This window comes from Papio anubis, chromosome 17 (genome assembly GCF_008728515.1).
Source record: "Papio anubis isolate 15944 chromosome 17, Panubis1.0, whole genome shotgun sequence".
NCBI lineage: Eukaryota > Metazoa > Chordata > Mammalia > Primates > Cercopithecidae > Papio > Papio anubis.
In genome coordinates this window covers 12,206,354-12,234,124 of record NC_044992.1, presented here as the reverse complement: position 1 = coordinate 12,234,124, position 27,771 = coordinate 12,206,354, and the positions used below count along the sequence as shown (strand labels likewise).

The window sequence follows — 27,771 nt, the reverse complement described above, 5'->3', positions numbered from 1 at the left end:
TGATTGCTTGAAACTACCACTTTGTAATGACAATGGAGATTTTTAAGAGGGCTCAGCAACTGTACAGACACAAGTAACTCTGGGAAAATGGCCCACCATTCTATAGCATCTCTTGGTGTCTGATTTCTTGCAGGCTTACCTTGGAGTATGTGCATATTAACCAAGTTGGCACTGTTGCACCTGTTTCTGGCTTTGCGCTTCAGGGAATTTTTAGCCTGTAGAACCCAAACAAAGAGAATCACCTAGTTTTACCTTTTAAAAAACTCTATCTCACATGAGAAAATAACCTTTTAAAATAATAAATGAAACATGAAAATATTCTTGGTGTCTCACATTTTGATGAAGGAACATTTACAAAGACCCCTCCCGTAATTTTTAGATGGGAAAATAAGAAGGTAAAGAGCTTGGGTCTGCGTCAGGGCTACAAACCTAAAGCTCTTTCAGGGGCAGGCAGGTTGGTACATGTTAATAAAATGTTATTATAACAGGATACTAGGCTGCTTGTATTATAACCAATCTTATTCTATTGCCTTTTTTTTCTTTTTCTTCGAGACAGGGTCTCTGTCATCCAGGCTGGAATGCAGTGGCACGATCATAGCTCACTGCAGCCTCGACCTCCTGGGCACAAGTGATCCTCCTGCCTTAGTCCCATGAGTAGCTGGGACTACAGGCATGCATCACCAAACCCAGCTAATTTTTTTTTTTAATCTTTAATTTTTGGTAGAGACAGGATTTCACCATGTTTCCTAGGCTGGTCTTGAACTCCTGGACTCAAGCAATCTGCCCGCCTCAGCCTCCCAAAGTGCTGGGACAGCCGTGAGCCACAGCACCCAGCCTCCATTTCCTCTGAAAACAGTCACAAAATTAACCAAGATCAGAGCTAAAACATTGCCTAAATCTAAAATAACAGGACGACGTATGCCTCTTTCCCATTATTCACCTGACTTCTCTTTTAGGACATGTGAACATGTAAAGCCTACAGATTCAGGCCCACCAGGAGATGGACGGGCATGAAGAGATAGGTTATTTACCCAGTCTCATGATCTTCTTGATGGGACTGTCGGTAGGGCTGTTGCAGGCTGTGGGAGGGCCAACACTGGACCCCAGGTTTCTGATGTCTAGTTCTGGATTTTTAATCTCACTGTAGTGGATCTCCCAGTGGCCCCCTGAGAGGGGTCTGAGAATCACTCCCATTCTGATAAGAGTCGGCTGTTCTTTGCTATTCTCCAGGTAATAGGAATCACAGCCACCTGTGAGCTACTTTGAAGAGTAGCAGATCCCTCCTCTTCCTCTCTACCCACAGACAAGTTGCAAAGCTAGCGCTCTCAGGCAAGGAAACATCGGCAGGCAGATACTCTCTTTGCCTTTCCTTCTCACTCTAAGTGTTGATACTTGCTAAATAGTATCCATTAACATGTTATTGACAAACTCAGGTTGCAGAGATTTGTTATGAAGGTACAGAATATATGCCGAATCTCACCCTCGAATGCTACAAAAAAAGAAGGGAAAAAAGCAAATAACCTTTTGCCTTTCAGTAGCCACAGATAAGTTCTGTATGCATAAACCATGCCTTAGCATTGAATTGGATTTTTAAAAATCTAGTTGTTGTTAAAAAATGACAGGAATAAAAGGTAAGGCTGCTTGAAAGCCGACTCCACTTCCCTCTCTAAAGTGTTTTTTTTGTTTTTTTTTTTTTGAGACGGAGTCTCACTCTGTTGCCCAGGCTGGAGTGCAGTGGCCGGATCTCAGCTCACTGCAAGCTCCGCCTCCCGGGTTCACGCCATTCTCCTGCCTCACCCTCCCAAGTAGCTGGGACTACAAGCGCCTGCCACCTCGCCCGGCTAGTTTTTTGTTTTTTTTTTTAGTAGAGACGGGGTTTCACCGTGTTAGCCAGGATGGTCTCAATCTCCTGACCTCGTGATCTGCCCGTCTCGGCCTCCCAAAGTGCTGGGATTACAGGCTTGAGCCACCACGCCCAGCCTCTAAAGTGTTTTTGACTCTAGTGCATCCTTACTGTAATTTCTTCCAACATTAGAAAAATGGGGGACTTTTTAAAAAAAAGCTAAAAAATAGGAGTTTCAAAGCTAACATAGTTGATCCCATTTCTATAGTTACTGGTTAATAGGAGTCAAATTCCATATGATATGAGGGCAGGGGACTGGCAAATTGACTGAGTTTGTTTTAGGAATTCTACACGCATCCGCCAAGGGTTAGCATTCAGAGAGTCATAACCTGTAGCCTAAGCTTGGGTAAAGACATGTGCAAAAATTACCTTGTCGCTCTCCAAATGTTTTCTTTGCTCATGGAATTCAGCTGGACGTTTCAGTGCTGAAACAGACACACAAAACCATGAGTGCAGACTGGGTTATGGGCATCGGTCAGTATCACAGAGTTTGCCGGTGTGCTTGCTGAGTTATGCACAGTAGGGAGGTGATTGCCTTTATTAGGCCACAAGCAATGAGAGAGGACAGGCCTGGAGGACACCAGCGGCCCTGAAGCCATAGGAGACAGAGGAAGTGGAATCGAAGCCTCAAACGGGGGATTAGCAGAGGCAGGATGTGCAACAAGAAGAGAAGTGATGGAGGCAGGGCATTCCAAGTTCTGGAGGAAATAGAAGGGGTGGTGGATAGCTGAAAACAGAAAGAATGCTCTGGTTTGAGGGAGAGGTGTAGACTTGGGTAACTAACACCCTCTTTGACTTTGCTCTGTCCTAGAGTGCAAAAGGCTCAGGGGATGACTGTGGTCTGTGTCTGTGGGGTGGGGTGGGGTGGTGCTTTGGAGGAAGGGACTGTACTCTGGATAAAGTGTGTGGCTGGTAGGTCAGGAACATGCAACTGAGGGTGTTGAGTGAGAAGCAGAGAATCAAACTTTGAGGGCTGGAAGGAACCTTGGAGACAGGGAAGTTAACTCCAACAGTGAACAGAATGGGGAAACTGAGGTCCACAGAAATTGACTGACTTGCTCAGGATCAATTAGGGCTGGGAACATAGGTCCTGTGACAACTCTAACCTCTTTCAAGGTGTGATATGTAAAATATGAACAACCAGTAGACACAGGCACTGGTCAGTCGTACAGAACACACGGCAGCTGTGAACAACCTGCTTCACTCTCTTCCCATGACCTCCTCCTCATCACAACTTCATAGCACCTCTTATGGGGGTTTAATAAACTCCTTTGAGCAAAGAAGTAGAACATCATTTTGCAAAATTCTACATTTTGCCTTGATTTTCCTAATCTAGAACAATCTCAGTCAGGAGCCACAAATAATCACTTTTCATGGTAAGTGATAAGGTGGATTAGCAGTTACAGACTTGCATTGATTTTTCTCCCCCTGAATTGTATGTCTGGACAACTTGAGGAATCACATGATCCAGAGTTCCAATATTACTCGAACAGTGGTTTACCATAAGCTGCAGGCAATGCAATATTCTTCCAAATCTTGGCCAGCACAAAAATTAGGTTTCTGACCAGATCAGGGTGTGTGTGTGTGTGTGAGTGTGTGTATGTGCGTGTGCGTGTGCGTGTGTGTGCACACATGCCTCATTCAACCCTTAAGACCATGCTGAATCTGGACATAGTTCTCAGCAGGGTTTGCTGGAGATCAAGCAGACATAGTTGTAGTCACGGTGGCTACCATAATGGTAGTTGGCCATAGTATCCTCTTTAAGGATGCTGCTTGGGGAGTTAATAAGTCACACTCTCTATAAATCTCCCTGTTCACCCCCAACATTAACAATGTTGCAGAACTACCCCATCTGGCTTCCTTGTGCCAAAAATAGTTGACAGGCATCCTTCTCACTTTGACCAAAGATTAAGAGACTTCCCTTCTTATAGAAAAAAAAAAAAATGAACACGCTTCTTGAATACCATTGATCTGGAAACTGTTTTACAGTTGTCTTTGCTTTCTGCTTTGTCCTCTTAAAATGAGCTTCTCTGCAAAACCTCCCTTTTTAGATGACCCTTTTCTCCCATTTCTCCCAACTCAGTGATTCTGAGAAATTTATATGCAGTTGTCCTGTGTTGCTCATGCATTTTCTTTGATTGGGTCTGGTCATCATCCTTAACAAGGCTTGCCTTTGCCTGCGTTTGATCGCAGGTGGAATTTATGTCGAGGGAGTTCTGCAAAGCAACTCCCTTTCCCCGTAAGCAACCAGATTATGATACAAAGTCTGCTTGAAGTCCCGTGGGCCATTGCGGATCTATACAATCTCTATCAATAGCTCCTTCCTCTGTCTTGTCTCCTGGTAATCATTTAGTTAGGTATTGCATATTGGTGTAGTTTAATTACTTACATAACCCAAAAAAGGAATCGATCTTCGTGTAGTCTTATTAAGTGGTTAAAAAGAATAGCATAGCCTTTTCATCTAGAAACTCCCCGAAGGGAATAGCATGAATAGATCTTGGGATATCTCTGACATTCCAAACACAATTGGTTTTAACTGGGCTTGGGGTTTAGGAGGAATTTAACGGGTTCTCATGTCTCTGAGGCTGTTCAATGCTTATTAGCAAAGCGTATTAATTGTTCTAAGAAACACTGTATTTCCTGTATCTCAGCTTCATAGAGCTACAATTCATCACTTCTTGGTGTTAATAACTCCCCTGGGAGATGATTCACACGGTCCAGTTCTCTGATGCCAGGAGCACAAAGGTCTTCTGGAATCTTCTACCACAGGGTGGAAGAAACTATCTCCATTTAGCAAGGACTTGGGAAGAAAGCCAGAGAGGTCCACATGCTGTATTTTACCACATGCCCTTCTCCTCAGAGGTTAAGGGGTGTTCTATGGGGCACTGGCTTGAGGTCACACCATGGAAAACTATCCTGCCATGGACCTGGGCTTGAGGTTTGCCTTCTCAGTGACCGCAGAGACCGTGGGTTTTAGCCACCTCCCATGAAGGCCAACAAAAGCAATGGAGCTCCCCACCTCTCAGTTGGCTTTTGGGAAAATACATAAAAAACCACTTCTGCTGCCAGCCTGGGGAGTATCAAATGGCAACATTCTGTATTTAAAGAACTTTGACATTTAAGATCGAAAAGGAATTTGGATTCTACATTTTTAAAAAACTCCATGTGATTTTCAGTTAAAATACTGTTGTAAATTCAATCAGCCACACATCTAACTCATTCCCCCTGGAGGAAGATTAATGGCTCCTCACGAGGGAATTTGTGTTCTTGCCTCAGAGTTTTGTTGCAGGCTATTCCTATTTCTGTCCCCAAAGCTCTCGCTAATTTGGGTCAGCCGAGCATATAAACATTTGCTTACTTAGAACTTAGAAAAAAGATTCCGAGATAAGAACAGTCTTCCTGCAGTCCTCTGCTCTCCGCCGTAACCTCATGCCTCCAGCAGGATCCCAGTAAAAGGAGAAAACAGGCCGTGGAGCCACAGAGAACTCAGTGAAGGCAGGGGCCTCACTCCTCAGCACAGGGTAGGGTCCCTGGAGTTGGGCAACTCTGGCAGCAGAAGCAGGGCGGTACCTGGTGTTGGGCTGTGCCTGGTGCAGGCCCTGACTTCTCTTAATGGGACCATTCAGCCGCAGGCTTGGAGCAATCCCAGATCCATTGCTACTAACAGGACCAAGAGGCAGAATTAAAGAGCCAGAGACTTCAGGGCATCAATGAGTGCAGCGTTCTCAAAGTGCAGCCTCCGGACCAGCATCTTCAGCAACTGGGAACGTGTTAGAAATCCCAATTCTTGGCTGGGTGTGGTGACTCACCCCTGTAATCCCAGCACTTTGGGAGGCCAAAGCAGGTGGATCACAAGGTCAGGAGTCCAAGACCAGCCTGGCCAAGATGGTGAAACCCTGTCTCTACTAAAAATACAAAAATTAGGTGGGCACGGTGGCAGAAGCCTGTAATTCCAGCTATTCGGGAGGGTGAGGCAGGAGAATCGCTTGAATCCAGGAGGCAGAGGTTGCAGGGAGCCAAAATCGCACCACTGCACTTCAACCTGGGTGACAGAGTGAGACTCTGTCTCAAAAAAAAAAAAAGAAAAAAAGAAAAAAAGAAATCCCAATTCTTGGGCCCCAACCCAGCCCCACAGAATCAGAAACTCTGCCAGTAGGACCCAGGAATCTGTGTTTTAACAAGACTTCTGGGTGAGTCTGATGCAAAAGCTTCAGAACCGCTGTGATGGGCTTTATAAGTCCAGTGGATCTAGATCTAGGGGTGTTGGGAACCTAGGACTTCCAAACGGGAGCAATGAATGACCAGGACTGATTTTCAGCATTTCAAAAAGCTGAACAGAAAGAGTATGTCTGCCCGGAGAAAGGCTGCTTAGACTCACAAAGCTGTCACTTTTCATTGCTCCGGCCCGGAATCATAGAGACTTGGTTTAGTTACGGTAGTTCTCATCAACAAGCACTAGCTGGTAAATTTATATACCATGAATTAGAAAATTAACTTAAAAACATAACATTAACTATTTAAAAATGCGTGGATTAATAATTAATGTATGTAGGATTCTTTAGGGGGACAGGGAAGACAACGCTATTTTAAACGTAAAACTTATGGCGGTGTTGGGTAGAATTGAAGAAGTCCCGGGTGGCTAAAATTTTGGGAACCATCCATTTGAGCTCTGCTCTTGCTCTACCATCTACTTTTGGTATAACTTGGAGTAGGCCTGAGAGTTTTCCTGTGCTCTCTCTTTCCCACTTATAAAAATGGGCTTATTCATGCTTGTCTTCTCTCCGTCTTGCTTTTAAAGACAAATCGGGTCATAAGAACTTTTTTTTTTTTTTCAAACAGGATACATACTATGCATAATGATAATGCTTTGGAGATTATATTTTCTTTTACGCTTGGAAAAAAATTGCCAGTTCAGTACTCCAATGATAGTCTTAAGGGTCTGTTACCCCAATGATAGTCTTAACGGTCTGAAAACAGTGCATTTCCTAGTGTAGCTTTGTAATGTTCAAGACCTGGCTAGCGCACTTGGAGAATTTGATGCAACATCTGTGAACGCTTTGGAATTTCTCAGAAGGAGGGTACAAGGACGAATTCAAAGTGTGCCTGTAATGACTGGTTTTCTAGTTTCTAAGGAACAGGGAAATGGGAAAATTGAAGGAGAGATGGGGGGAAAAGAAGGAAGGTAAGATTTTTGACCCAAATGGGATCGACATGAAAATCCAGGGCACCTTTCTCTATCTCTGAATTTGAGATGTTAGAAAGAAGGGAAGAGGCAGACAGATTCATTCCCTTGCGCCGTGTACTGCTCAAACAGCCGACAGTGTGTGGTAGGGTGCTGTAGGGAAAAGCCAAGTCAAATGAATGCACTGAGAAAAGGAAGAGAGGCTTTGTCCGGTCAACTTCTCAAAACTATCGTGAAGCTGCATGTGATAGGGGTGCGGGAATTGCCCCGGTCATTCTTCTTGCTATTCAGAAGTACCACAAAATTCAGGGATTTACCAAGGTTTTGCAGTAAGTATGTGGCTGCTGTAGCTTGGATTAGTCTGCAAAAAAAATAAAGGCAGCACCATTCATAGACAGCTCATTGTATCTTTAAATTCATTTACATCGATCAGATCATGGAACTAGGCTGCCCAGACATTTCATTCTGGCCAGCAGCGGCTTTCTCTGAGACTCTGTGGACATGTAGCAGCCTCTGTGGGCCCCGTGTCCTCTCAAATCCACTTTAGCTCCCTAATCTCATCTTCTGTATTCCAGGAGAATAAATTAAACCTTCTTACATCTTTCCCCTGGGTGAAACACCATAGATTCACTTTAGTGGGAGAGGGAGAGGAAAAAGCGATTTTTCCTTCAATTTTCCTGGCTACCCATTCTTATGCAGTGGTGTGAAGTTGTCCAAAATTATTCAATGAGATGATTAAATGGGGGTGGTTTGGGACCCCTCCTAGACTGGAAGCACTTTGAAACAGAAGTTGAGTCCGACTTCTCTGTGTGTGTTCCCCAGAGCCTTTCTCACAGCAAAGGATTAATAAATATTTATTGAAATGCTCTATGACCAGTTTATTGAGTCTGATTTACATGGCTGGTCATCTTTCCACATCAAGTCTTCTGAAGTGGTTGGAATAAAATGGTGTTATTTAAAATTTTACCCAGGAGAGTGATACCCAGGGAGAAGAGTTGCAGGAGAGAAAATTTGCATAAGAAATAATGAACAGGCCCAACAGGTCTAGGGAAGGAGGTGGCCTCTGTCCTAATGCCACAAGAATGTAGAGAACCTTGATGTCCTCTTGCAACCTTGAGCCCAAAAGGGAGGGATAGTGAAACCATTTCCTATGAATCCTGGTTGATGATGGCGAAGTAGGCAATTTGAAATCTCCATATTGAGATTTAGAGGTGAGATTTTGGAGAGAAATCTAAACAATAAGTCCTGTAAGTAATATTTCTAAGTTAACTTTGAGAGGACATTTCATTAAGGTTTCATGCCGATTTTGAAAATGTGAATTTCACAACTGCCATTGTAAATGCACCTGGACTGAGAACCCTTTACCTGCTATTTAAAGTTGTTCTGGTGATTCTGTCCTGGCCTCAGAACCCTGCCCATCATGATTAAAAATCAAGAGATGGTGCCTTTAAATTCATTCAAAGCACATAAAGAGGGAAATTAGCCTAAACTCATAATGCCCACACATAAGAATAAAGCGAATGTTTAAGAGAATTGATTTACAAGGATTATAAAAAAGAATTTGTTGCTGGTTGCTAATGACTGTTTATTACTCTGCAGCAAGCTCCAAACCTGCAGGATGCATGCCCAGGAAAAGGGAAGGAAGAAAATTTCCATTTGGATTAGTTTCACTAGAATTACACATGATTCACCTCATTAGAGTCAATGGGGGAGGAGCCTCATAATTTAATTATCAGTTTGGAATGCCATTGAAGGGAGACCTGCCATACAGGTAAGTCAGTGAAATCTTTCATTCGATGCTCATCACAGCGAAGCATACATTATGATGTAGAACTTGAAGCCACTGCATTTAAATCATTGGTTTATCTTTGGCATTTTCACATGATACACTTTTTAAATTTTCCAAGTTCTAACTGAATTTTTTGGCAGTAAAATGCCTTATGATAGCAATATAAGTAAGTGTTTTTAAAGGCCAAGCAATTCATTTTGAACGTTTGAGAAAAGGAGCCTAGGCAGGGATCAGGAGATACAGGTTCTGGCCTCAGCTCCTCCCCAATAGGAGGGAGTTGCATGTTATCCAGTGGATAAGCCCTGAAGATTTAACCTAATGTAAAACTCACAACTAATTCTTGGCAGGTGCTTCTGTTGATGAGTTAAAAATAGTAAGTCTGGCCAGGTGCGGTGGCTCACGCCTGTAATCCTAGCAGTTTGGGAGGCCGAGGCGGGTGGATCACGAGGTCAGGAGATAGAGACCATCCTGGCTAACATGGTGAAACCCATCTCTACTAAAAATACAAAAAATTAGCCAGGCGTGGTGGCAGGCGCCTGTAGTCCCAGCTACTCGGGAGGCTGAGGCAGGAGAATAGTGTGAACCCAGGAGGCGGAGGTTGCAGTGAGTTGAAATCACGCTATTGTACTCCAGCCTGGGCGACAGAGCAAGACTCTGTCCCAAAAAAAAAAAAAAAAAAATAGTATTGCTATTTTATAAGGACAATTAACAGTTCACTTAGCCATCAGCTTTGAGTTTTGACAATTTACGACATGTTTAAAAAGATTGCAACTATTTCAAATTTTATGAATAAAGTGAGAGATTTTATGAATAATTTTATCTGGCATGGGTTTACATTCTCATAAATGAAACTGTAGAAAATGGGACCACATGAGATCTAGGCTTTGCGACGTTGGAAAAATCTCTTAGGCCTCTTCAACCTCAGTTTCATGAACAAGAAAGACAAACAGGGATTGGGATGGGTCAGGGGTTTTCAAACTCTATTCTGAGGAGAACCAGCACCACAGAGAGAATGATCAGGGGGCTTCTGGAAGGGATGAGGAGGGGCCTAGTAAATGGGGCAGACACCCTTGACACTGCCTCAGCCAGTGCATATATATATGTATATATGTACACACACACACACACACATATATATAGTGCATACGATTTAACAATTAAAAAATTAGAAAATCACAGAATTAGGTAGGCTTTAAGGAATATTAACTTTTTTTTTCCTCCTTTCCTTTCTCCTTTTCTTTCACTTTCTATTTCAAAAAATGTAAATAATAGAATGAAAACATAAAGTCTTCTTGTGTCAGGTAATGAGTTGCACACTGGATTATGGTTTTTTTTGTTTGTTTGTTTTGTTTTTGGACGGAGTCTCGTGCTGTCGCCCAGGCTGGAGTGCAGTGGTGCGATCTCGGCTCACTGCAAGCTCCACCTCCTGGGTTCACGCCATTCTCCTGCCTCAGCCTCCCAAGTAGCTGGGACTACAGGCGCCCGCCACCAGGCCCGGCTAATTTTTTTTGTGTGTGTATTTTTAGTAGAGACGGGGTTTCACCACGTTAGCCAGGATGGTCTCGATCTCCTGACCTCGTGATCTGCCCGCCTCAGCCTCCCAAAGTGCTGGGATTACAGGCTTGAGCCACCGTGCACGGCCTGCTTCTATGTGCTTTTTATCAGCTTTCTCCCTAATATCTTGACTCTCTCTGAGGGGCCATCTTGCTTGTTATCGTTATCCCTAAAGTGCCTGTCACAGTCCCCTGTATATAGCCTGGTTTATAATAAAATTTGTTGAATTAAATTGAATTGAAAACATCCTGAGGCCCTTGGTTCCTCTTTCCTTCTCCCAATCGTTTGCATTTAGACATGTTTCCTTAGGTGCCAGAGGAAACACATTGCTCTGCTGAAATGCATGTAGATAGAGTGCATGTTTAATCTCTGATTGGGCTGAAGAGGCTAACCATCAGCAGGTGAAGAGATGCATCCTATCTCTAGCTTCCTGAGAAGAGCTAAGTAGAAAAGATCTGTACAGGCGGGGCCTGCGGTGTGCACCTGTCATGACTTGGACACTTTTCCATAGCAGAATCTACACTCTTGGAAAGCCTGGTTGAGAGGAGGTAGCTGAAGATTGGGGAAAGCCTTCATCATAGTGTGTGATTTTAAAATACTTTATTATTTCATGGTTTGTAGGATTTTTTTTTTCTAGAAATTATCTTAATGATGCAATGGACTAAAGATGCAAAATTTCAGTTAAGTGGTATTTTGTTAATATGGATAGTATTTGATTCTGGAATTCCTGCAGAACAAAATACTATATCTTCATTGGACTCTACTATACAAATGAACATTTGACTTATATAACTTACATGACAGGTGTTATTTAAAAATGTATGATAGTGTGAATTACCATCTTCATTGGGTGTTTTTACTAATTTTCAGATTTAACCCCGTATCCCTCAAAAAATATTTATTCTCAGCCAAATGCCAGCTGCAAGACCCAGGCCCAGAGTATTTAAGCATATGAGTCAAACTTTAAATCAGGTGTGCACAACTTGGGCTTACGGAAAGGTCCTGGGTCCATCTGCTCCATTTGGCTTTCCAGAATTAAGGAGAAAGAAACATCAGTGAAGGGATAGATTATCAGCTTTGAGCGAAATTGTCTTGACCTGATCTGACATCTGCAGACCTTTGGTTTCTCCCTGTCTTTAGCACCTCCAAGGAAAGGCTAAGATGAAACAGGCCACACATGGACTTGCTCCTTTGCTTTCTCAGCATAGTTGTCAACGTTGCTTAAACAGCCTTGAAATAGCAGGCTGAGCTGTTTCTTTTGTACTTCACAAACCTCTGAAAGAGTTGTCCCAGTTTAAGGTCACATACTGTTTACTATTTGTAGAGCTCAGCCACGAACAAAGGATTACTTTTGAATTACAAAACAAGAGGCTTGAAAAATTCTTAGTTTTGTTCTGTCTCTGAAACAAAGACTAAACTTTCAGTGTTCAGCCATGGGTCACAGTGCTTCCACATAACTAACTACGCAACATTTTTTCTAACTAATATAACTAACTACACTATACAGACCTACACATAGGGCTTCCATATAACTAACTACACTACAGTTTTTCAAGGGCAGACTTTTGCTTGTTGTGTACTGAACTCTGAAGTAACAGTCACAACAGCATTTTACAGACACCTGAATTTCTGCACAAGTCATTATAGATCTTGATTTTTAAATTTTATTGGAGAGGAAGTTAGAATCTGTGGCCTAGAACAGCTTCACCCATGACTTATTCATCCACAGTACCCTTTTCTCTGTTTCCACAGATAACCAGGAATTAGCTTTCATTGCTGAATTGGTAGAAAATTTAAAATATATCTTCTAAAATATACAATAATCCTTCTTCTTTTACCCAGATCGTGGCCAGTAAGTCAACATTATATCATTTATGCTAAAATGGTATTGCCACTCCACCTTCTAGAAAGGAAATACTTGACCAATATTCAATTACTTGTGGACTCAAATACCCCAAACAGAACTGAAACTGAGGAGGTGAGAAAAAGACGATGTAATTGATGCTTCTGGAATGAATATTAATTATATCCAATTTTAAAAGTAGATGAGTCAGGGGTGCCCATACTGAATTGTGTTTACCCTGAGAACAAATCCACTACATTGGAATTTTAGGCATAACCAGTATCATTAAAAGGAGCCCCTTGCAGGTGAGTAGTTAGCAGCTGGGGCAAAGCATCCAAGGTCTGGGATTTCTGCTGATACCAATGCTTTGAAGATCTTGGGAGACCATGGCATTGGCTTAAACTAAATGACCTCTGAGGCACTTTCCAGCTCCCAAATGGTGTGGCCCTACGTACATCAGTAATTAAGAGATGCAGGTACTCACGTGGTATTAAGCCTTGGTTAGCCAGCTGTTCCTGAGTCCTTCTTTGTTGAAGTCTTAACTGTAAAACTTAGAAAAGGAAGTGTTAGTTTGTGAGTTGGGCTAAATATCATTACAATCATTATACTTTCATTATACATTCATAGCTCATCTCATTTTATTTCTAAAAGGGTTCTGAAAATTATTATGAAGTACATTTTAATTTCTGTTGTAGACACAGTGGAAGAAGAAGGAGAGAAGCTGAGAAAGTTACAAGGTTTTGCAGTAAGTCTGTCCCAAACTAGAATTAGAATACTTGTCTCCTCTTTGAAGCGCATGTTATTTTCGCAGTGCCACACTCTCTCTCTCCACATTCTGTCATTTGTAAGATATGTCATTTGTAAGATAAATATCATCTAATTCCACTTGGGTGGCAACCAATGATATCAAGAGGGGAGACAGAGTCCCACCTAGGTTCAAATCTCATCTCTACCCCCTTAATAGCTGTGTATCCCTGAGCAAGTTGCTTAACATCTCTTACGCTCAGTTTCCTCATTTGTAAATGAAAACAACGCCTACCTGGTGGTGTTGCTATAAAGTTTGATAAAACAGTGTATGCACATTGCTTAGCAGAATGTGTGGCACATGTAAAGACATTTTGATAAGTGGTAGTAGTATGAGAATCTGGAATTCTCCTGGGAATTCAAAGGCCTATTGGGGTTGTGCTTTTCTTAGAAAAATTAAAACACTGTAAGATTGTCAAAATTATATATTATAAATAAATATAAGTATGTTCCCAATATTATGTATCTATAGCACAAATAGATTGTATGTATCATAGACATGTAATGGTAAAAGTTAAATAATATTGAATTATTAACTTCTGAGGGCAGTATTTACAGTGTTCTCCTTCCCACTGCCCCTCTCCTCCAAACACATTCTATCTTTGCAAATTCAGACTCCTCCTCATGGATATTCCATGTTCTCTGTATATATTGACGAGAGATCTTAAAGTTTGAATCCACTTGGATTAATCATCGCTAAAATAAAAACCATGTTTTCCAGAGGACTGCCACAGAACTCGGAGTCTGTATAACGTAAGGCTCACAATGTCCAGAATACAATCTAAAATACTCTAACACAAAAAACTGGGAAAATGTGACCAATTCTAAATGGAAAAGACGATGAACAGATGCAAACCTTGAGATGAGTCAGATGTTGAAATGATCAGACAAATACTTTAAAATAGTTATTTCCAACTAGGTTCAATGAAGTAAAAGAAATGGACAAAAAATAGGAAATCTCAGCAGCAAAACAGAACACATAAAGAAACAAAGTAGAACATTAAAACTTAATACGGTATCTGGAATAAAAAATTATTGAATGGACTTAATAGAAGAATATCAAAAGAGTGAGTCAGTAAACTTGAAGATAGATCAAACTGGAGAAGAGAGAGAAAAAAGATGAAAAAAAAAATGAGCAGAGCTTCAGGGACTAATGTGACAATATCTAAAAGTCTAACGTTAGCCTCAGGGACCAGTGTGACAATATCTAAAAGTTTAATGTTAGGTAATTGAGGTCCCAGAAGTACAGCAGAGCCATAGAGCAAGTTTTAATTTAATTGAAGTAGAGCAGATTAATGTCACATAAAATGGACATCAAGTCACAGAGTATCGTCAGAGATCAAGAATGGAAATTTCATAATTATAAGAGGGAAGACGTAGCAATTATAAATGGATAGGCATTTAAGAACAGAACCTCAAAATACATAAAGCAAAAATGGACAGAATTAAAAGAATAAATAGACAATTTCCAAATCACAAAAGCTTCCTGAAATTGGTGAAAAAAAAAGTACAGATTCAAAAGGCTCAATAAACCCTACACCAAATGTATACACAGAAAACCACACTTGGATACATAATAATCCAATGACTGAAGCCAAAGATAAAGAGAAAAAATCTTAAAAACAGGTGGGGGAGAAACAACACATTGTATAAAGAAAAGTGTTGATTTAAATAGCCACAGACTTCTCTTCAGAAACGATGAAAGCTAGAAAATAAAAAACTAAAAGAGAAACAAATAAACACCCCATCCCCCAATCTACCAACTCAGAATAGAAAATGTCCTCTAGGAATGAAGGCAAAATAAAGACATTTTCAGGTAAAGAAAAAATAATATAATTTCTTACAAGAAATGCTGAAGTAAATTCTTCAGGCTCAAGGGAAATGATACCAGAAGATAACACAGATATTCAGGAATGAATAAAGAATGTCAGAAATGGTAACTCTATTAATAAATATTAAAGATATTTATTTTTCTTCTTAATTAAACATATACAACTTTATAAGGAAAAATTATACCTTTGTCTTGCGATGCTCTTAAGGAACATAGATGTAATACAGATTACAGTGATAACGTAAAGGACTTCTTATGATTGCCAAATTTCTATAGTTTACATGCAGTGGTATAATACTAACTATAGATAGACAGTCGTAATTAATGATTATACTGTAACCAATAATAAGAACACAAAGGGTATAACTAAAAACACCCTATAAATTGAAATGGAATGCTAAAAGTGTCAAGTAATCCAAAGAAGGCAAGAGAGGGGGAATATAGGAACGGAAAGCATAGGGACAAACAAAAAACAAGTAATATAATGGTAGATCCAAATCCAACCATGTCAATAATTACATCAAATTTTAATCGTTGAAAAGCTCAAATAAAACAGAGTTTATCAGAAAAAATTTATAAAAGCCATATTCAATTATATGTTGTCTGCAGGAGACACACTTTATATATAGACTGTCAGACTGGTTGAAAGTAAGTAGATGGAAAAAAGATATACCATACAGACAGCAAGCATAAGAAAGCTGGAATAACTATATTAATGTCACATAAAATAGACATCAAGTCACAGAGTATTGTTAGCGATAAATAATGGAAATTTTATAATTATAAGAGGGAGAATTCATCAGGAAGACATAGCAATTATAAATGGATATGCATTTAAGAACAGAACCTCAAAATACATGAAACAAAAATGGACAGAATTAAAGGACTAGATAGACAATTTCAAAATGACAGTAGGAGATTTTAAGACTCCTCTGTCAACATCTGACATAATTAGATTTAAAAAAATACTAATGACAGAGAGGATTTGAGCAATAATATCAAACATCTTGATATAATTAATAGCTGTTTAGCACTACAGCCAACAACTGCAGAATAAACATTCTTTTCAAGTGTACATGGTACATTTACCAATATATACTAGGCCATAGAATACGTTTTAATAAATTTGAAATAATTGATATCATGTAGAGTACATTTTCTGTCCACAGTGGAATTAATTATTACTCAAAAGCAATATGCTATTAACACAAATGTTTGGTAATACATTTCTAGATAATTCATAGTTAAAACAGAATCACAAGAGTAATAAAAAATATTTTAAACTGAATAATAAAAAATATACAACATATTATGACTCTTTCATGTTACAATTTCCCATAACCCATATTACAGTTTATAAGATACAGCTAAAGCAGTGATTAGAGGGAAATTTAGAGTTTTAAATACTTATATTAGAAAAAGAGAAAGGTTTGAAATCAATGACCTAAGATTCTACCATAAGAAGATAAAAAAGAAGTATGCTCATAGTAAGTAGAAATAAGAAATAATAAAGATTAAAGCAGAAATCTTTATAATAGAAAACAGACAAGTAGTAGAAAATATTAACAATGCCCAAAGCTGGTTATTTGCAAAGATCAACAAAACTGAGAAACTCCTAACTAGACTGACTTTATTTTATTTTATTTTATTTTATTTTATTTTATTTTATTTTATTTATTTATTTTGAGACAGAGTCTCACTCTGTCACCCAGGCTGGAGTGCAGTAGTACGATCTCGGCTCACTGCAACCTTTGTCTCCCGGGTTCAAGCAATTCTCCTGCCAACGCCTCCTGAGTAGCTGGGATTACAAGCGTGTGCCACCATGCCAGGCTAATTTTTGTATTTTTAGTAGAGACGGGTTTCACCATGTTGGTGAGTTTGGTCTAGAACTCCTAACCTCAAGTGATCCACCTGCCTCGGTCTCCCAAAGTATCTGATTATAAAAGTAGAGAATAAAATTTATCAATAACGGGACTAAAAAATGTGTTATAACCATATATTCTAGACATTAAAGATAATGAGAAAATATCATTAACACATATGTGCTAATAAATTAAACACTTAAAGTGGATACATTTCTTGAAAACTAAAGCTTGCCAAAATTGATACCAAAAAAAACACAGTAAATCTGAATAGCAATATGTTTATTAAATCATTATTGATTATTATAGCCCCTCCCCCCCACACACACATACAAAAATATTCAGGCCCAGGCAGTTTTACTGGTGAATTTTTATCCAAATGTGATAGGAACAAGTTGTTTTCCAAGTTTTCCATTAAACAACACATTGTATACATTATAACCATTATAAATAAGAATTCTCAATTATTTTGTCTTTCAATATCATAGATCTTAATCAAATGAAGACAAAAGTTTATAAAGATCTCCCATTGTTAGAGTTAGCCAATTAGAAGACTCTTTCAGTTATCTAGCTATTAAGTCATTCTGACTTAGATTGAACTGGACAAAGGCAGTGGAAATGGAAACAAAAGGGGAAAATATTAAAAACACTTTGAACAAAAAGAATTAGAAGATTTTGGTGACGTGAAGGAGGATAGAATTATATGCTTACTGGCTGGGTGCGGTGGCTCACGTTTATAATCCCAGCACTTTGGGAGGCCGAGGTGGGTGGATCACGAGGTCAGGAGTCCAAGACCAGCCTGGCCAACATGGTGAAATCCCGTCTCTACTAAAAATACAAAAAATTAGCAGAGTGTGGTGGCATGTGCCTGTAGTCCCAGCTAGTCGGGAGGCTGCGGCAGGAGAATTGCTTGAACCTGGGAGGCAGAGGTTGCAGTGAGCCGAGATTGTGCCATTGCACTCCAGCCCGGGTGACAAGAGCAAGACTCCGTCTCAAAAAAAAAAAGAAACAAATACATATTACTATCTTTCAAGGGGCTGTTAGTGTGGGATCTTTGGATATGTTGCAAGAAATACAGCTACTTAATGTATGCAACTATATCTGCATATATGCATTTTTTTTCTTGGGTATGGGTCCATAGCACACATTAGATTCCCAAAGAAAGCCACGGCTTCCAAATTTAAGCTCCTTTAATTTAAAGCTTAAAGATTTAGGGTTCTGAAAACATGTGTTAGAGTTATGCTATAATAAAGTTGACAGAGAACTCTGAAAAAATGATGAGCTTCGTTTTAGATGATCTGAATTTTTGGTGTCCTGGTAAATAAGAAACAAGGTGCCTGATAAACAATTAAGATATAGGGCTGGAGAAAGGCTGAGAGGTCAGGGCTGGAACACTGATATGGGGCATCATCTTTAAGCAAGTGGCCACAAAACCTTTTAGCAGAATTTCTAAAGGAAGAGAGAGATATATTATTAAAGGAGGCTAGGCATGGTGGCTCATGCCTGTAATCCCAGCACTTTGAGAGGCCGGGGGTATCACCTGAGGTCAGAGCTCAAGAGCGGCCTGGTTAACATGGCAAAATCCCATCTCTACTAAAAATACAAAACTTAGCTGGGCATGGTGGTGCACATCTGTAATCCCAGCCACTCGGGAGGCTGAGGCATGAGAATCGCTTGAACCTGGGAGGCGGAGGTTGCAGTGAGCCGAGATTGAGCCACTGCACTCCAGCCTGGGTAACAAGCGAGACCCTGTCTCAAAAAAAAAAAAAAAAAAATTATCAGAGGAGATGGGAGATAAGAAAACAGAGAGAAAAATTCCATTACAAATAGTGAAAGAATGACACTAAAGAGGGTCTGGTAGGAGACAAAATTTCTTTGCTTCGATATGGAGAAATCACTGGACTACTTGACATCACCCATTCGCATACTTTTTTTTTTGTTTAATTGTTTGCGGATTTTTCAGTTCTAAAGATTGAAGGCATTAATTCATTACATTCATTCAATCATTCATTACATATTAGACTGCCTACTAAGCGAAAGCATTGCTTGCTGTTGGCATACAGTGGTGAATAGGACAGTTACTATCCTCACGACCGTAACATGCTAGCTGGGGAGATAAACTCAATTTTCCCTGAATACAAAATAAATTCCTTTCCCTCCCACCTCAAGAACTTGGTCTTCAGGGACCCTGTTAAATCTCTGACTCTGTATGCAAAAATGTTGCTTGCATGTGTGTCAATGCGTATTTCTATGGACTGGCTTATGACTTTTATCAGATTTGCGGAAGTCTCTGAGACTTACAAAAGTTAAGAATCGTCAGTTCAGATCTGGACTAAACCATCTCACGTCTTTCTTTTCTTATTTTTATTAGTGGGCTCTCCTCGCAATACACATTACACAGCGTTACCAGATCAATTTCCCCAAACTCCTTTTTTATAAGATTACTTGGTATAGCATCTTGCGGTGACTGCTTATTCTAGCCTTTGAGGTCTTTTCCTATATGCGCATTATTCCCCACACAAACTCTCTTTTCCAGTTCATCCTGCCCCTCCTGAGCCTAACCTATGTGTTCACGTTCTTTGTCTTTGATTATGATATCTCTGCATATGGAATTTGGTATATGGTTTGAGGCTAGGCTATAACTCTAATTTATTCCAAATAGTTGGGAAACTATATATAACTGCCACTTATTAAAACATTTCCTTTGCTTACTGATGTATAATGTCAACTTCTTCATTTACTTAAATTCTAACATAAGTCACAATCTTGTTCTAGGTGCTAATCTGTAGTAATTTATACTTCCTATTCTATTTTTTTAGTAGCAAAAATACCAAATATTTTCTGTTTCAAGATGGCAAACTCAGCAAACACCTGATTCCTATAAATAACAGAAATGACAGTTTTAAAAATGTATACCTAGGCCGGGCGCGGTGGCTCACGCCTGTAATCCCAGCACTTTGGGAGGCCAAGGTGGGCAGATCACAAGGTCAGGAGATCGAGACCATCCTGGCTAACACAGACTCCAAACTTAACCAAAGGAAAGAACATGCCCTTAAGGGAACAATATGAACAAAGGGAACAGGCCTTTCTCAGAAACAGGCAAGAGAATTCATCAACAGAAAAATAATACATTAATCACTTCACACCCATAGGGATGGCTACCGTCCGTAAAACAGAAAACAAGTGTTGACATGGATATGGAGAGATAAAAACCCTTGTGTGCTGTTGATGGGAATGCAAAATGGGCAACTACTGTGGAAAAGAGTATGGCAGCTCCTCAAAATATTAAACACAGTATTACTGTATGATCCGTCAATTCCACCTGTGGTTATATACTCAAAAGAATCGAAGGCAGAGACATGAAGAGATACTTGAACGTCTACCCTCATAGCAGCATTATTCTTAATAGCCAAAAGGGGAAGTGACACAAGCATCCATCAATGGGCGAAGGATAAACACAATGTGGTATATTTAGAAAATGGGGCCGGGTGCGGTGGCTCACACTTGTAATCCCAGCACTTTGGGAGGCTGAGGCGGGCAGATCGCGAGGTCAAGAGATCGAGAGCATCCTGGCCAACATGGTGAAAACCTGTCTCTACTAAAAAAAAAATACAAAAATTAGCTGGGCATGGTGGCGTGCACCTGTAGTCGCAGCTACTGTGGAGGCTGAGGCAAGAGAATCGCTTGAATCCGGGAGGTGGATGTTGCAGTGCGGTGAGCCGAGATTGCACCACTGCACTCCAGCCTGGTGACAGGGTGAGACTCTGTCATAAAAAAACAAAACAAAACAAAACAAAAACAAAAAAGGAATATTATTCAGCCTTAAAAGGAAGGAAATTCTGACATGCTATGACTTGGATGAAACTTGAAGACATTATACTGAGTGAGATAAGCCAATTACAAAAGTAGAAACACTGTATAAATCCACTTATATAAGGTACCTAGAGTAGTCAATCTCATAGAGACAGAAAGTAGAAGGGGGGTTCTAGGGGCTGGAAGAAGAGAGAATGGGGAGTTATAGTTTAATGGAACCAGAATTTCAGCTTTGCAAGATCTTAGTGATGATTACACAACAGTGTGAATGTACTTAATGCCACTGAATTGTAGAGTTAAAATGGTTAATAGGGTATATTTTATGTGTATTGTACTACAATTAAAAAAATTAAAAGTCAAAAAATAATATCTTTCCTATTAACACTAATTGCAAAGTAAAAATTCATTCATCAAAATAAACTCAACTAAAAATGAATTTGTGAACTAGAAGGTTGAACTAAACTGTCCTCTTAGAATGTAGCACAAAGGAATAAAGGGATAAGAAGCAAAAACAATATGGGCTTAATGCAGAAACATTGCAAAATATAGAAAAGCTTCTAGGAGAAAACATACTCATCTGCTCTGATCTTAATGTTTGTGTCTCTCCAAAAGTTATACGTTGCAATCTTAATCCTCAAGATGATGGTGTTAAGAAGTTTGAGAGGTCACTAGGTCATGGGGGCAGAGTCCTCATATTTGGGATGGGTGCCCTTGTAAAGGAGGCCCCAGAGAGCTGTCTGGCCCCTTCCACTATGGGAGGAAGCAGTGAGAGAGGGACTTCTATGAACTAGGAAAGGGGCCCTCATCAGACACCAAACCCGCCGGTAACTTTAACTTTCCAGCCTCTGGAATGGTGAGAAATAAATTATTGTGGCTTATAAATTACCCAGTTTATGGCATTTTGTTATGGCAGTCTGAACAGACTAAGATAATCTCTAAACTAGGGATACTTCTTGCTAATATTTCATTCATGAAGTTTAGGTCCCTTTTCCTATATGTTTGTGTGGGATCACATTATAAGGGTTCCTTCATTAGCTGATTTTTATTAGTAATATATCAAAGATACATTCATATGCCATGTAATACCCATCAAATGATGCTATTTTAGTAGCTGTAGAGTATTTCTTTCCTTTCTTTCTTTTTTTTTTTTTTTTTTTTTTGGTTATTCCATAAGTCATTGAACCATTGGCTATTATTGAATGTTTAGATTTTTTAAAGTTTTAACATTAAAAATCACAGTGGACATTCTTTCCAGTGGATTTTTGGCCACGTCTTTGATATGACATTAAGAAACACTCCTAGAAGTAGAATGACTTGGTCACAGGAAATGTCAAATTTCAAGGCATTTGGTACATATGACAATAGCTCTCCTAAAAGGTTGTTCTGATCTGCCCACAAAGTATGACCAGGTTGCCCATTTCCCTTGGCCCTGTTGCTCCTATCACGTGGAAGCTACTAGAATCTTTCTCTCTTCTGAAGCTGGAGGCCTGGCTGCCCGGTCAGGGTCTAACTCTAAAGGGAGTGGGCAGACAGCCAAGTCCCGGATGATCTTAGCAGTGGAATTCGTTCCTGGGGTGTCTTCTTCTCCAGGTTCTGCTGAGCTTTGATACGAGAGGTTGAGCTCGAATGAACCCATCCCTCTCTGCGGCTGCTTCCCACTGCAGATAGGAGAGTCCTGACACTTCAGACAGAAACCTGGCTCCAGTGGCCTTATGCTTGGTGAAGCTGCTTTGCTCTCTGAGCACAGCCACCTGCAGCTTTTGCTTGGCCCCTTCCTGGATGCCTTTTTGTGCTTTGCTGAGCAGAGCCTCCCTTCCCTTCCCTGCTTTCAGCTTGCTGCACCCATTTGTGTCCCAGAGCTCTTGGCAAACCTCCATTGATCCATCATAGCTAAAAATACTGTTTGAACAGAAGGTGACTTTTTGGCCCATGCCTTCTTTCCACTCCCAGATCTACCCACCTCTAAGTGACAGGTATTCATGGAGTTTTCTCTTCATTCATCTTTTTAGGGACCTCATTCTTATCTTTGGAAGGTCACGGGAAGTGAGTTCTTGGTGTCTTTTCTGCGTCATCCCAATATATTTTATCAACAGCAGAAATCTCTCTTATGATTCTGACATTTGGGTGTCAGTCTTTCTAGGCTTCCAGAATCAAAGCAGTATTTTTTCTATTCTTGCATTCTTTCGGCCATTGTATCAGAATTGGGAGTCTTATGTTTGTGTTTAAGTCACCTCTTTACTCAGAGGTCTGGGCTTTGGATTCTGATTTCCTCATTTGAATATTCTGTTCCAGTGCTACACCATTTATTTTATTCTAGACTAATGATATATAATGATATATATTTTCATGTCTGGTAGGTAGGGAGCACCTTATTTTATTTATTTATTTTTTTTGAGACAGAGTCTCTCTGCAACTCCCAGGCTGGAGTGCAATGGCACAATCTTGGCTCACTGCCACCTCCGCCTACCAGGTTCAAGCGAATCTCCTGCCTCAGCCTCCTGAGTAGCTGGGATTACAGGCGCCCACCCTCATGCCCAGCTAATTTTTGTATTTTTAGTAGAGACGGGGTTTCACCATGTTGGCCAGGCTGGTTTGGAACTCCTGACCTCAGGTGATCCGCCCACCTCAGCCTCCCAAAGTGCTGGGATTACAGGTATGAGCCACCGCGCCTGGCCTATTTTTTATTTTTATTTTTTTAAAAAACATAAATGTTCCATGACAGCTCCACCCTGTGATTTTTCTCCAAAATGAACTTCAGGAACAAGTAGCAAGTTCTACCACCACCCCAAGCACGTACCTTACCAAAGATGGGAAAATTTGTTTCCTTAGTATTCTATAATCATAGAATAGGTGTGAAGCCTATTGAGTCAGAGAAGCAGCCCACTGTTTAATAATTATTTTAAAATGCATAGAAACTTGTGGGTTGAGTACAGTGGAGAACCGGGACCAGATTCCACGCTTGCAGCCCGGGGCTGGGACTGGGTTCCAGCTCAAGAATGGGAGCTAAACTATCCTGCACAACACGGGGGCTGTGACCAGAGAGAGTGTAGAGTTTAGAAAGTGATGAACTCACTAATGCCTTCCCAATAATCCTGTGAAGTTGTTAACTATTATTTGTTGTTAATATTGAGATTATTGTTATGTACAGATAGGTGGGCCAGGGCTCTTGGACGCTGAGGGTTAGGAAGCTTAGTAGAGTTCACTTACCCGTGTCTGGGAGAGAAAGCAGAGGCACTCAGAAGAGGGAGAACCAGGTGCAGCTGTACAGGTCTCCTTAGAGTTTCAGGTTGAAGAGGAGGGAAATAGGATTGAAGGACATGGTGACATTTTGCTTATAACTTAGACAGTCACCTCTGCCACATGCCCACTGGTGGTAGGCAGGCCTTTCTTGATGCCAAAGAGAGGCAACAGGATGGGGCAAGGACATTGGGAATGGAAAACATAGATTTAACTTTGAGTCTGCCAAGCTTCATAATCCTCAAAGTCCAAGAGCCCTAGCCTTCTGTATATATAGCATCTGTACACAGCTGTAATCTCAATATTAACAACAAACAATAGTTAACAATTTCAGGATTATTGGGACAGCATTAATGAGTTTACCACTTTCTAAACTCTGCAAGGTTATCAAAGACCTTTATGCTTTGTACTGTTAATGGCTGCTTCACAAGAAAGCCCACCTATTTTCTGGATACCGAATCTAAAGAAGAAAAGGGAGTGATGGGAATGCAAGCGTCTGCCTTTTAAAAAGTCATTACTGCCTTAAACATTGGCTGTGCCCAGGAGTGATGGTCCCTTAGAAGAAGTTATGCCATGTACATGAAGGGAAAACTGACGGCACAGGAGTAACACATCACATCGAGTGAGATGGAAAAGGCAGAAAATGAGGTGAATAGAAGAAGTTGAGTCATTAATTCACTACATATCAGCTCTTTCCTATTCCTTTCTTTTATTCCTTTTCCCTGTCCCTCTCGTGTTGATAATTTCTAGTAAGAAAGTTGAAGGGGACTTATTACTAACAGAATTGGAAAGTGCCAGTCTTGGGGACAGAAGTGTTTTACGTAAATCATCTATTGAAATCTCCCAATAATCCTTGAGGAGTGTGTATTATTAACCCCGGTCATAGCTCCTAAGATATAAAAGCTCATCCAAGGCCAGGAAGTTATAAACTTAGGCAGGCAAATTTCCAACCATGATTTTGGACTCTAAACTTTTATCTCACGAGTGTAAGTTCCAAATGGAACTATTAATATTTGGATGAGAAAACAGTAACTTTAGCCATGTTATACCTTGTGTTTTAATGTATTTCCTCCATTTGGTGCAACGGTGAAGGGCATATCTTTTTCAATGAAGAATCAGAAGCCATTAGAACATGAGGCACGTTTCATGCTACCTGCCCCCTAGTAACTCAACATAAGGGATGCTAAGCTCAGAATCACTGCCCATAGTGTCTCCATGGCAACAGTCAGGTAGGGTACCGTTTTCTTTCTGAAGCCAACAGGCAGCTAGGTGACTGTTCTGACCAACACAGGTGATGGCCCCGACCAAGTCTCCAATTAGAATGAGGCTCCTGAATGATCCCAGACTCTGATGGCATCACGTGGAGTCGTTGCCATGGTTTTGGTGAGAAGTATTGCTTTTCTGAGGATTGCAAAACACTTTATGTTCCAACCCCATGCTCGCTCATTCTTGACAGAGTGGAAAATGTGTCTCCTTGGCTGAAATGTTCCTCTTGAGTCCAGCCCAAAGATGACATTTTTAGGAAAGTTTGAGAAGAATCCTGTGGCTGTTACTGAGTCACGATAGAGTAGAAATGGATCTTTTCTATTTAAAGAGTTTTGAGCTACTGTTTGAAAATGTCACATTGCTAGGGAACGGTGAAAATGGAAAACTTTCCATTTGCTATCAACAAAGAAAGGTCATTACCGAATGTGCAACAATAGAGCTAAGAACTCCTGCCACCTGTCTACAAAGGGATTAGGAAGTTGTTGGGAGTTAAATTTAAGAATATTAGTGAATATGCTTGGGGCTTTAAAAAGGGATTGCTCATCTGGGATTGGACACACGTGATTCTAGATCCCATTCCGCAGCTAAATAGCTATTGCTTTTGACAGCTCCCAGAGCCTTGCTGGAGCTCAGTCTCAGTATTAATTGAAGAGTTTACTTTAGATTTGATCAGGATTTCCCCAATTTACCTGATATAAGAACCACCTGGGGAGACTTGATAACCACAAATTCCCCTGGTCCCCTTCCTGGAGACTATTGCCTAGTACTTCTGGGGTAGACTGGGAATACATTTTCACAAACATTCCAGGAAATTCTGAGAAAAAAGTACGTTTGAGAAATAGAAAGAAGCAAATACGCTACATGCAAAAGTGAGACCATGTTTTTATACTATTTTGTGCCTTGCTTTTCCATTTTTTTCAATATGTTTTTACTTTTTGTGTGGTTATGTATACATGAACTCTCATTTTTTATGGCCACATAGTATTTCATTATGCTTCAATATCCAGTTAATCCCTTTTGACTGTAAACTTAATTTTCTTTCCTTCAGTAAAGATGAGTCATTTTGTACTCTTACCAGGACTATCGGAGTGCCTTAACTTCACTACAACCTTGTTAACAGTAGTTGACGCTACTGAAGAAGAAGAAAAAAGCTTTGCTAATCTGATAAGTAACAATGGTATCTCATCATGCTTTTTAATGAGTCAAACATGTTTTCTTAGATTTTTTTACTATTAGTATCTTTTCTTTTGCAAACTGTCTGATAACATTCTTTGACAGATTTTCCACTGGGATTTTTTTTTCCTTATAGACTTGGGATATCTATTTATATCTGAAGTACATTAAACATAGTCAGTCATCGATGTTGTAAATTTCCACTGGTTTTTTTTAGTTTGCCTTTCAATCTTGTGATGATTTTTGGCATTTAACATCTTTATATGCAATCCCTTAGAATATTCTTTTATGAGTTCTATCTTTGATGTATACTTAGACCTTCTCCATCTCCAGATTATGTATCACTGAAATGTTCTTATATATTTATATTTTGGTTTTTACATTTGCATTTAACTTTCCAGTGCATCTGGAATTAATTTTAGTGTATAGTGTTACAAAAGGCTCTAATTATTTTTAAAAAAATTTTTTTTTGAGACTGAGTCTTGTTCAGGCTGGAGTGCAGTGGTGTGATCTCGGCCCACTGCAACATTTGCCTCCCGGGTTCAAGCGATTCTCCTGCCTCAGCTTCCTGAGTAGCTGGGATTACAGTTGCCTGCCACCATGCCTGGCTAATTTTTGTATTTTTGGTAGAGATGGGGTTTCACCATGTTGGCCAGGCTGGTCTTGACCTCCTGACCTCAAGTGATCCTCCTGCCTCAAACTCCCAAAGTGCTGGGATCACAGGTGTGACCCACTGTGCCTGGCCTCAACTTGTTAATTAGTTGTTCTAATATCATTCACTTCTATATCCAATGGATTTTAGATATATTGTTTGTCATATAATATATGCTTATATAACATCAAATCTGTCTCTACTTTTTCTTTATATCCCAACCTAAATATTTTGTTTTGTTTGGTGTCAGACTAGGTTTATATCTGACAAAATATATACTTTATAGGGTGTGGGAGTCTAAGTTCCAAAATCAAGGCTTCAGGATTATTTCCAAGAAGTTACAAGATTTCAAGAGACCAAAAATTTTACCTATACCAGTAATAGAAGTAATATATGAGATTCTGATAGTAGTGCTATGTATTCCTGTAAGTGTTCATGTGCAGCAGGTAGGAAAAGTTTCATCTGATTAAATCTGAGTGTGAGTCAATTCTAAATGTACTGAGGATTTTAGCGAAGAAAGGAGCAGACAAAAGAGGACAAAGCAAGGATAAGGGAAAGGGTAGAAAGAAGAAGAAATAAAAAAAGATAATGGGAATAGGAAAACCAAGTTTATTCTATAATTTTAAGAACAAGGTATGCATGTGTGTGTGTACATGGGTGTGAATATCTATTCCACTGACAACAACTAATTAATTCACATGTATTTAATAGAAAATGAAAGATGTGTTAAACCAGGGATACACTAGGCCTTGCTCCAGAAGGGAAACAAGAAATAGGCCAAGTGTCCTAGCAGAACTCTGATTTGTAAGGCAATACTTTTGCCCACATCATGGATTGCCACCCAGGGCCCAAGACAGAAATG

General features: G+C 40.0%; 1 protein-coding gene across 2 annotated transcripts in view; it reads right to left on the bottom strand.

Moving 5' to 3' along the window:
- The window catches only part of MYOCD (myocardin), a 99,605-nt gene that overhangs the window by 48,552 nt on the left and 23,282 nt on the right, over window positions 1-27,771 (bottom strand). Inside the window, exons 2-5 of one of the 2 annotated variants that reach the window (XM_021928181.2) lie at window positions 12,756-12,821; window positions 7,403-7,446; window positions 2,273-2,328; window positions 140-215 (exon numbers count right to left, since the gene is read on the bottom strand). In XM_021928181.2, coding sequence (XP_021783873.2) covers window positions 140-155 — 16 coding nt within the window. In that variant the 5' untranslated portion in view covers window positions 156-215; window positions 2,273-2,328; window positions 7,403-7,446; window positions 12,756-12,821. The remainder of the gene's footprint in view (window positions 1-139; window positions 216-2,272; window positions 2,329-7,402; window positions 7,447-12,755; window positions 12,822-27,771) is intronic. The other variant, XM_021928180.2, reaches the window with a different exon arrangement.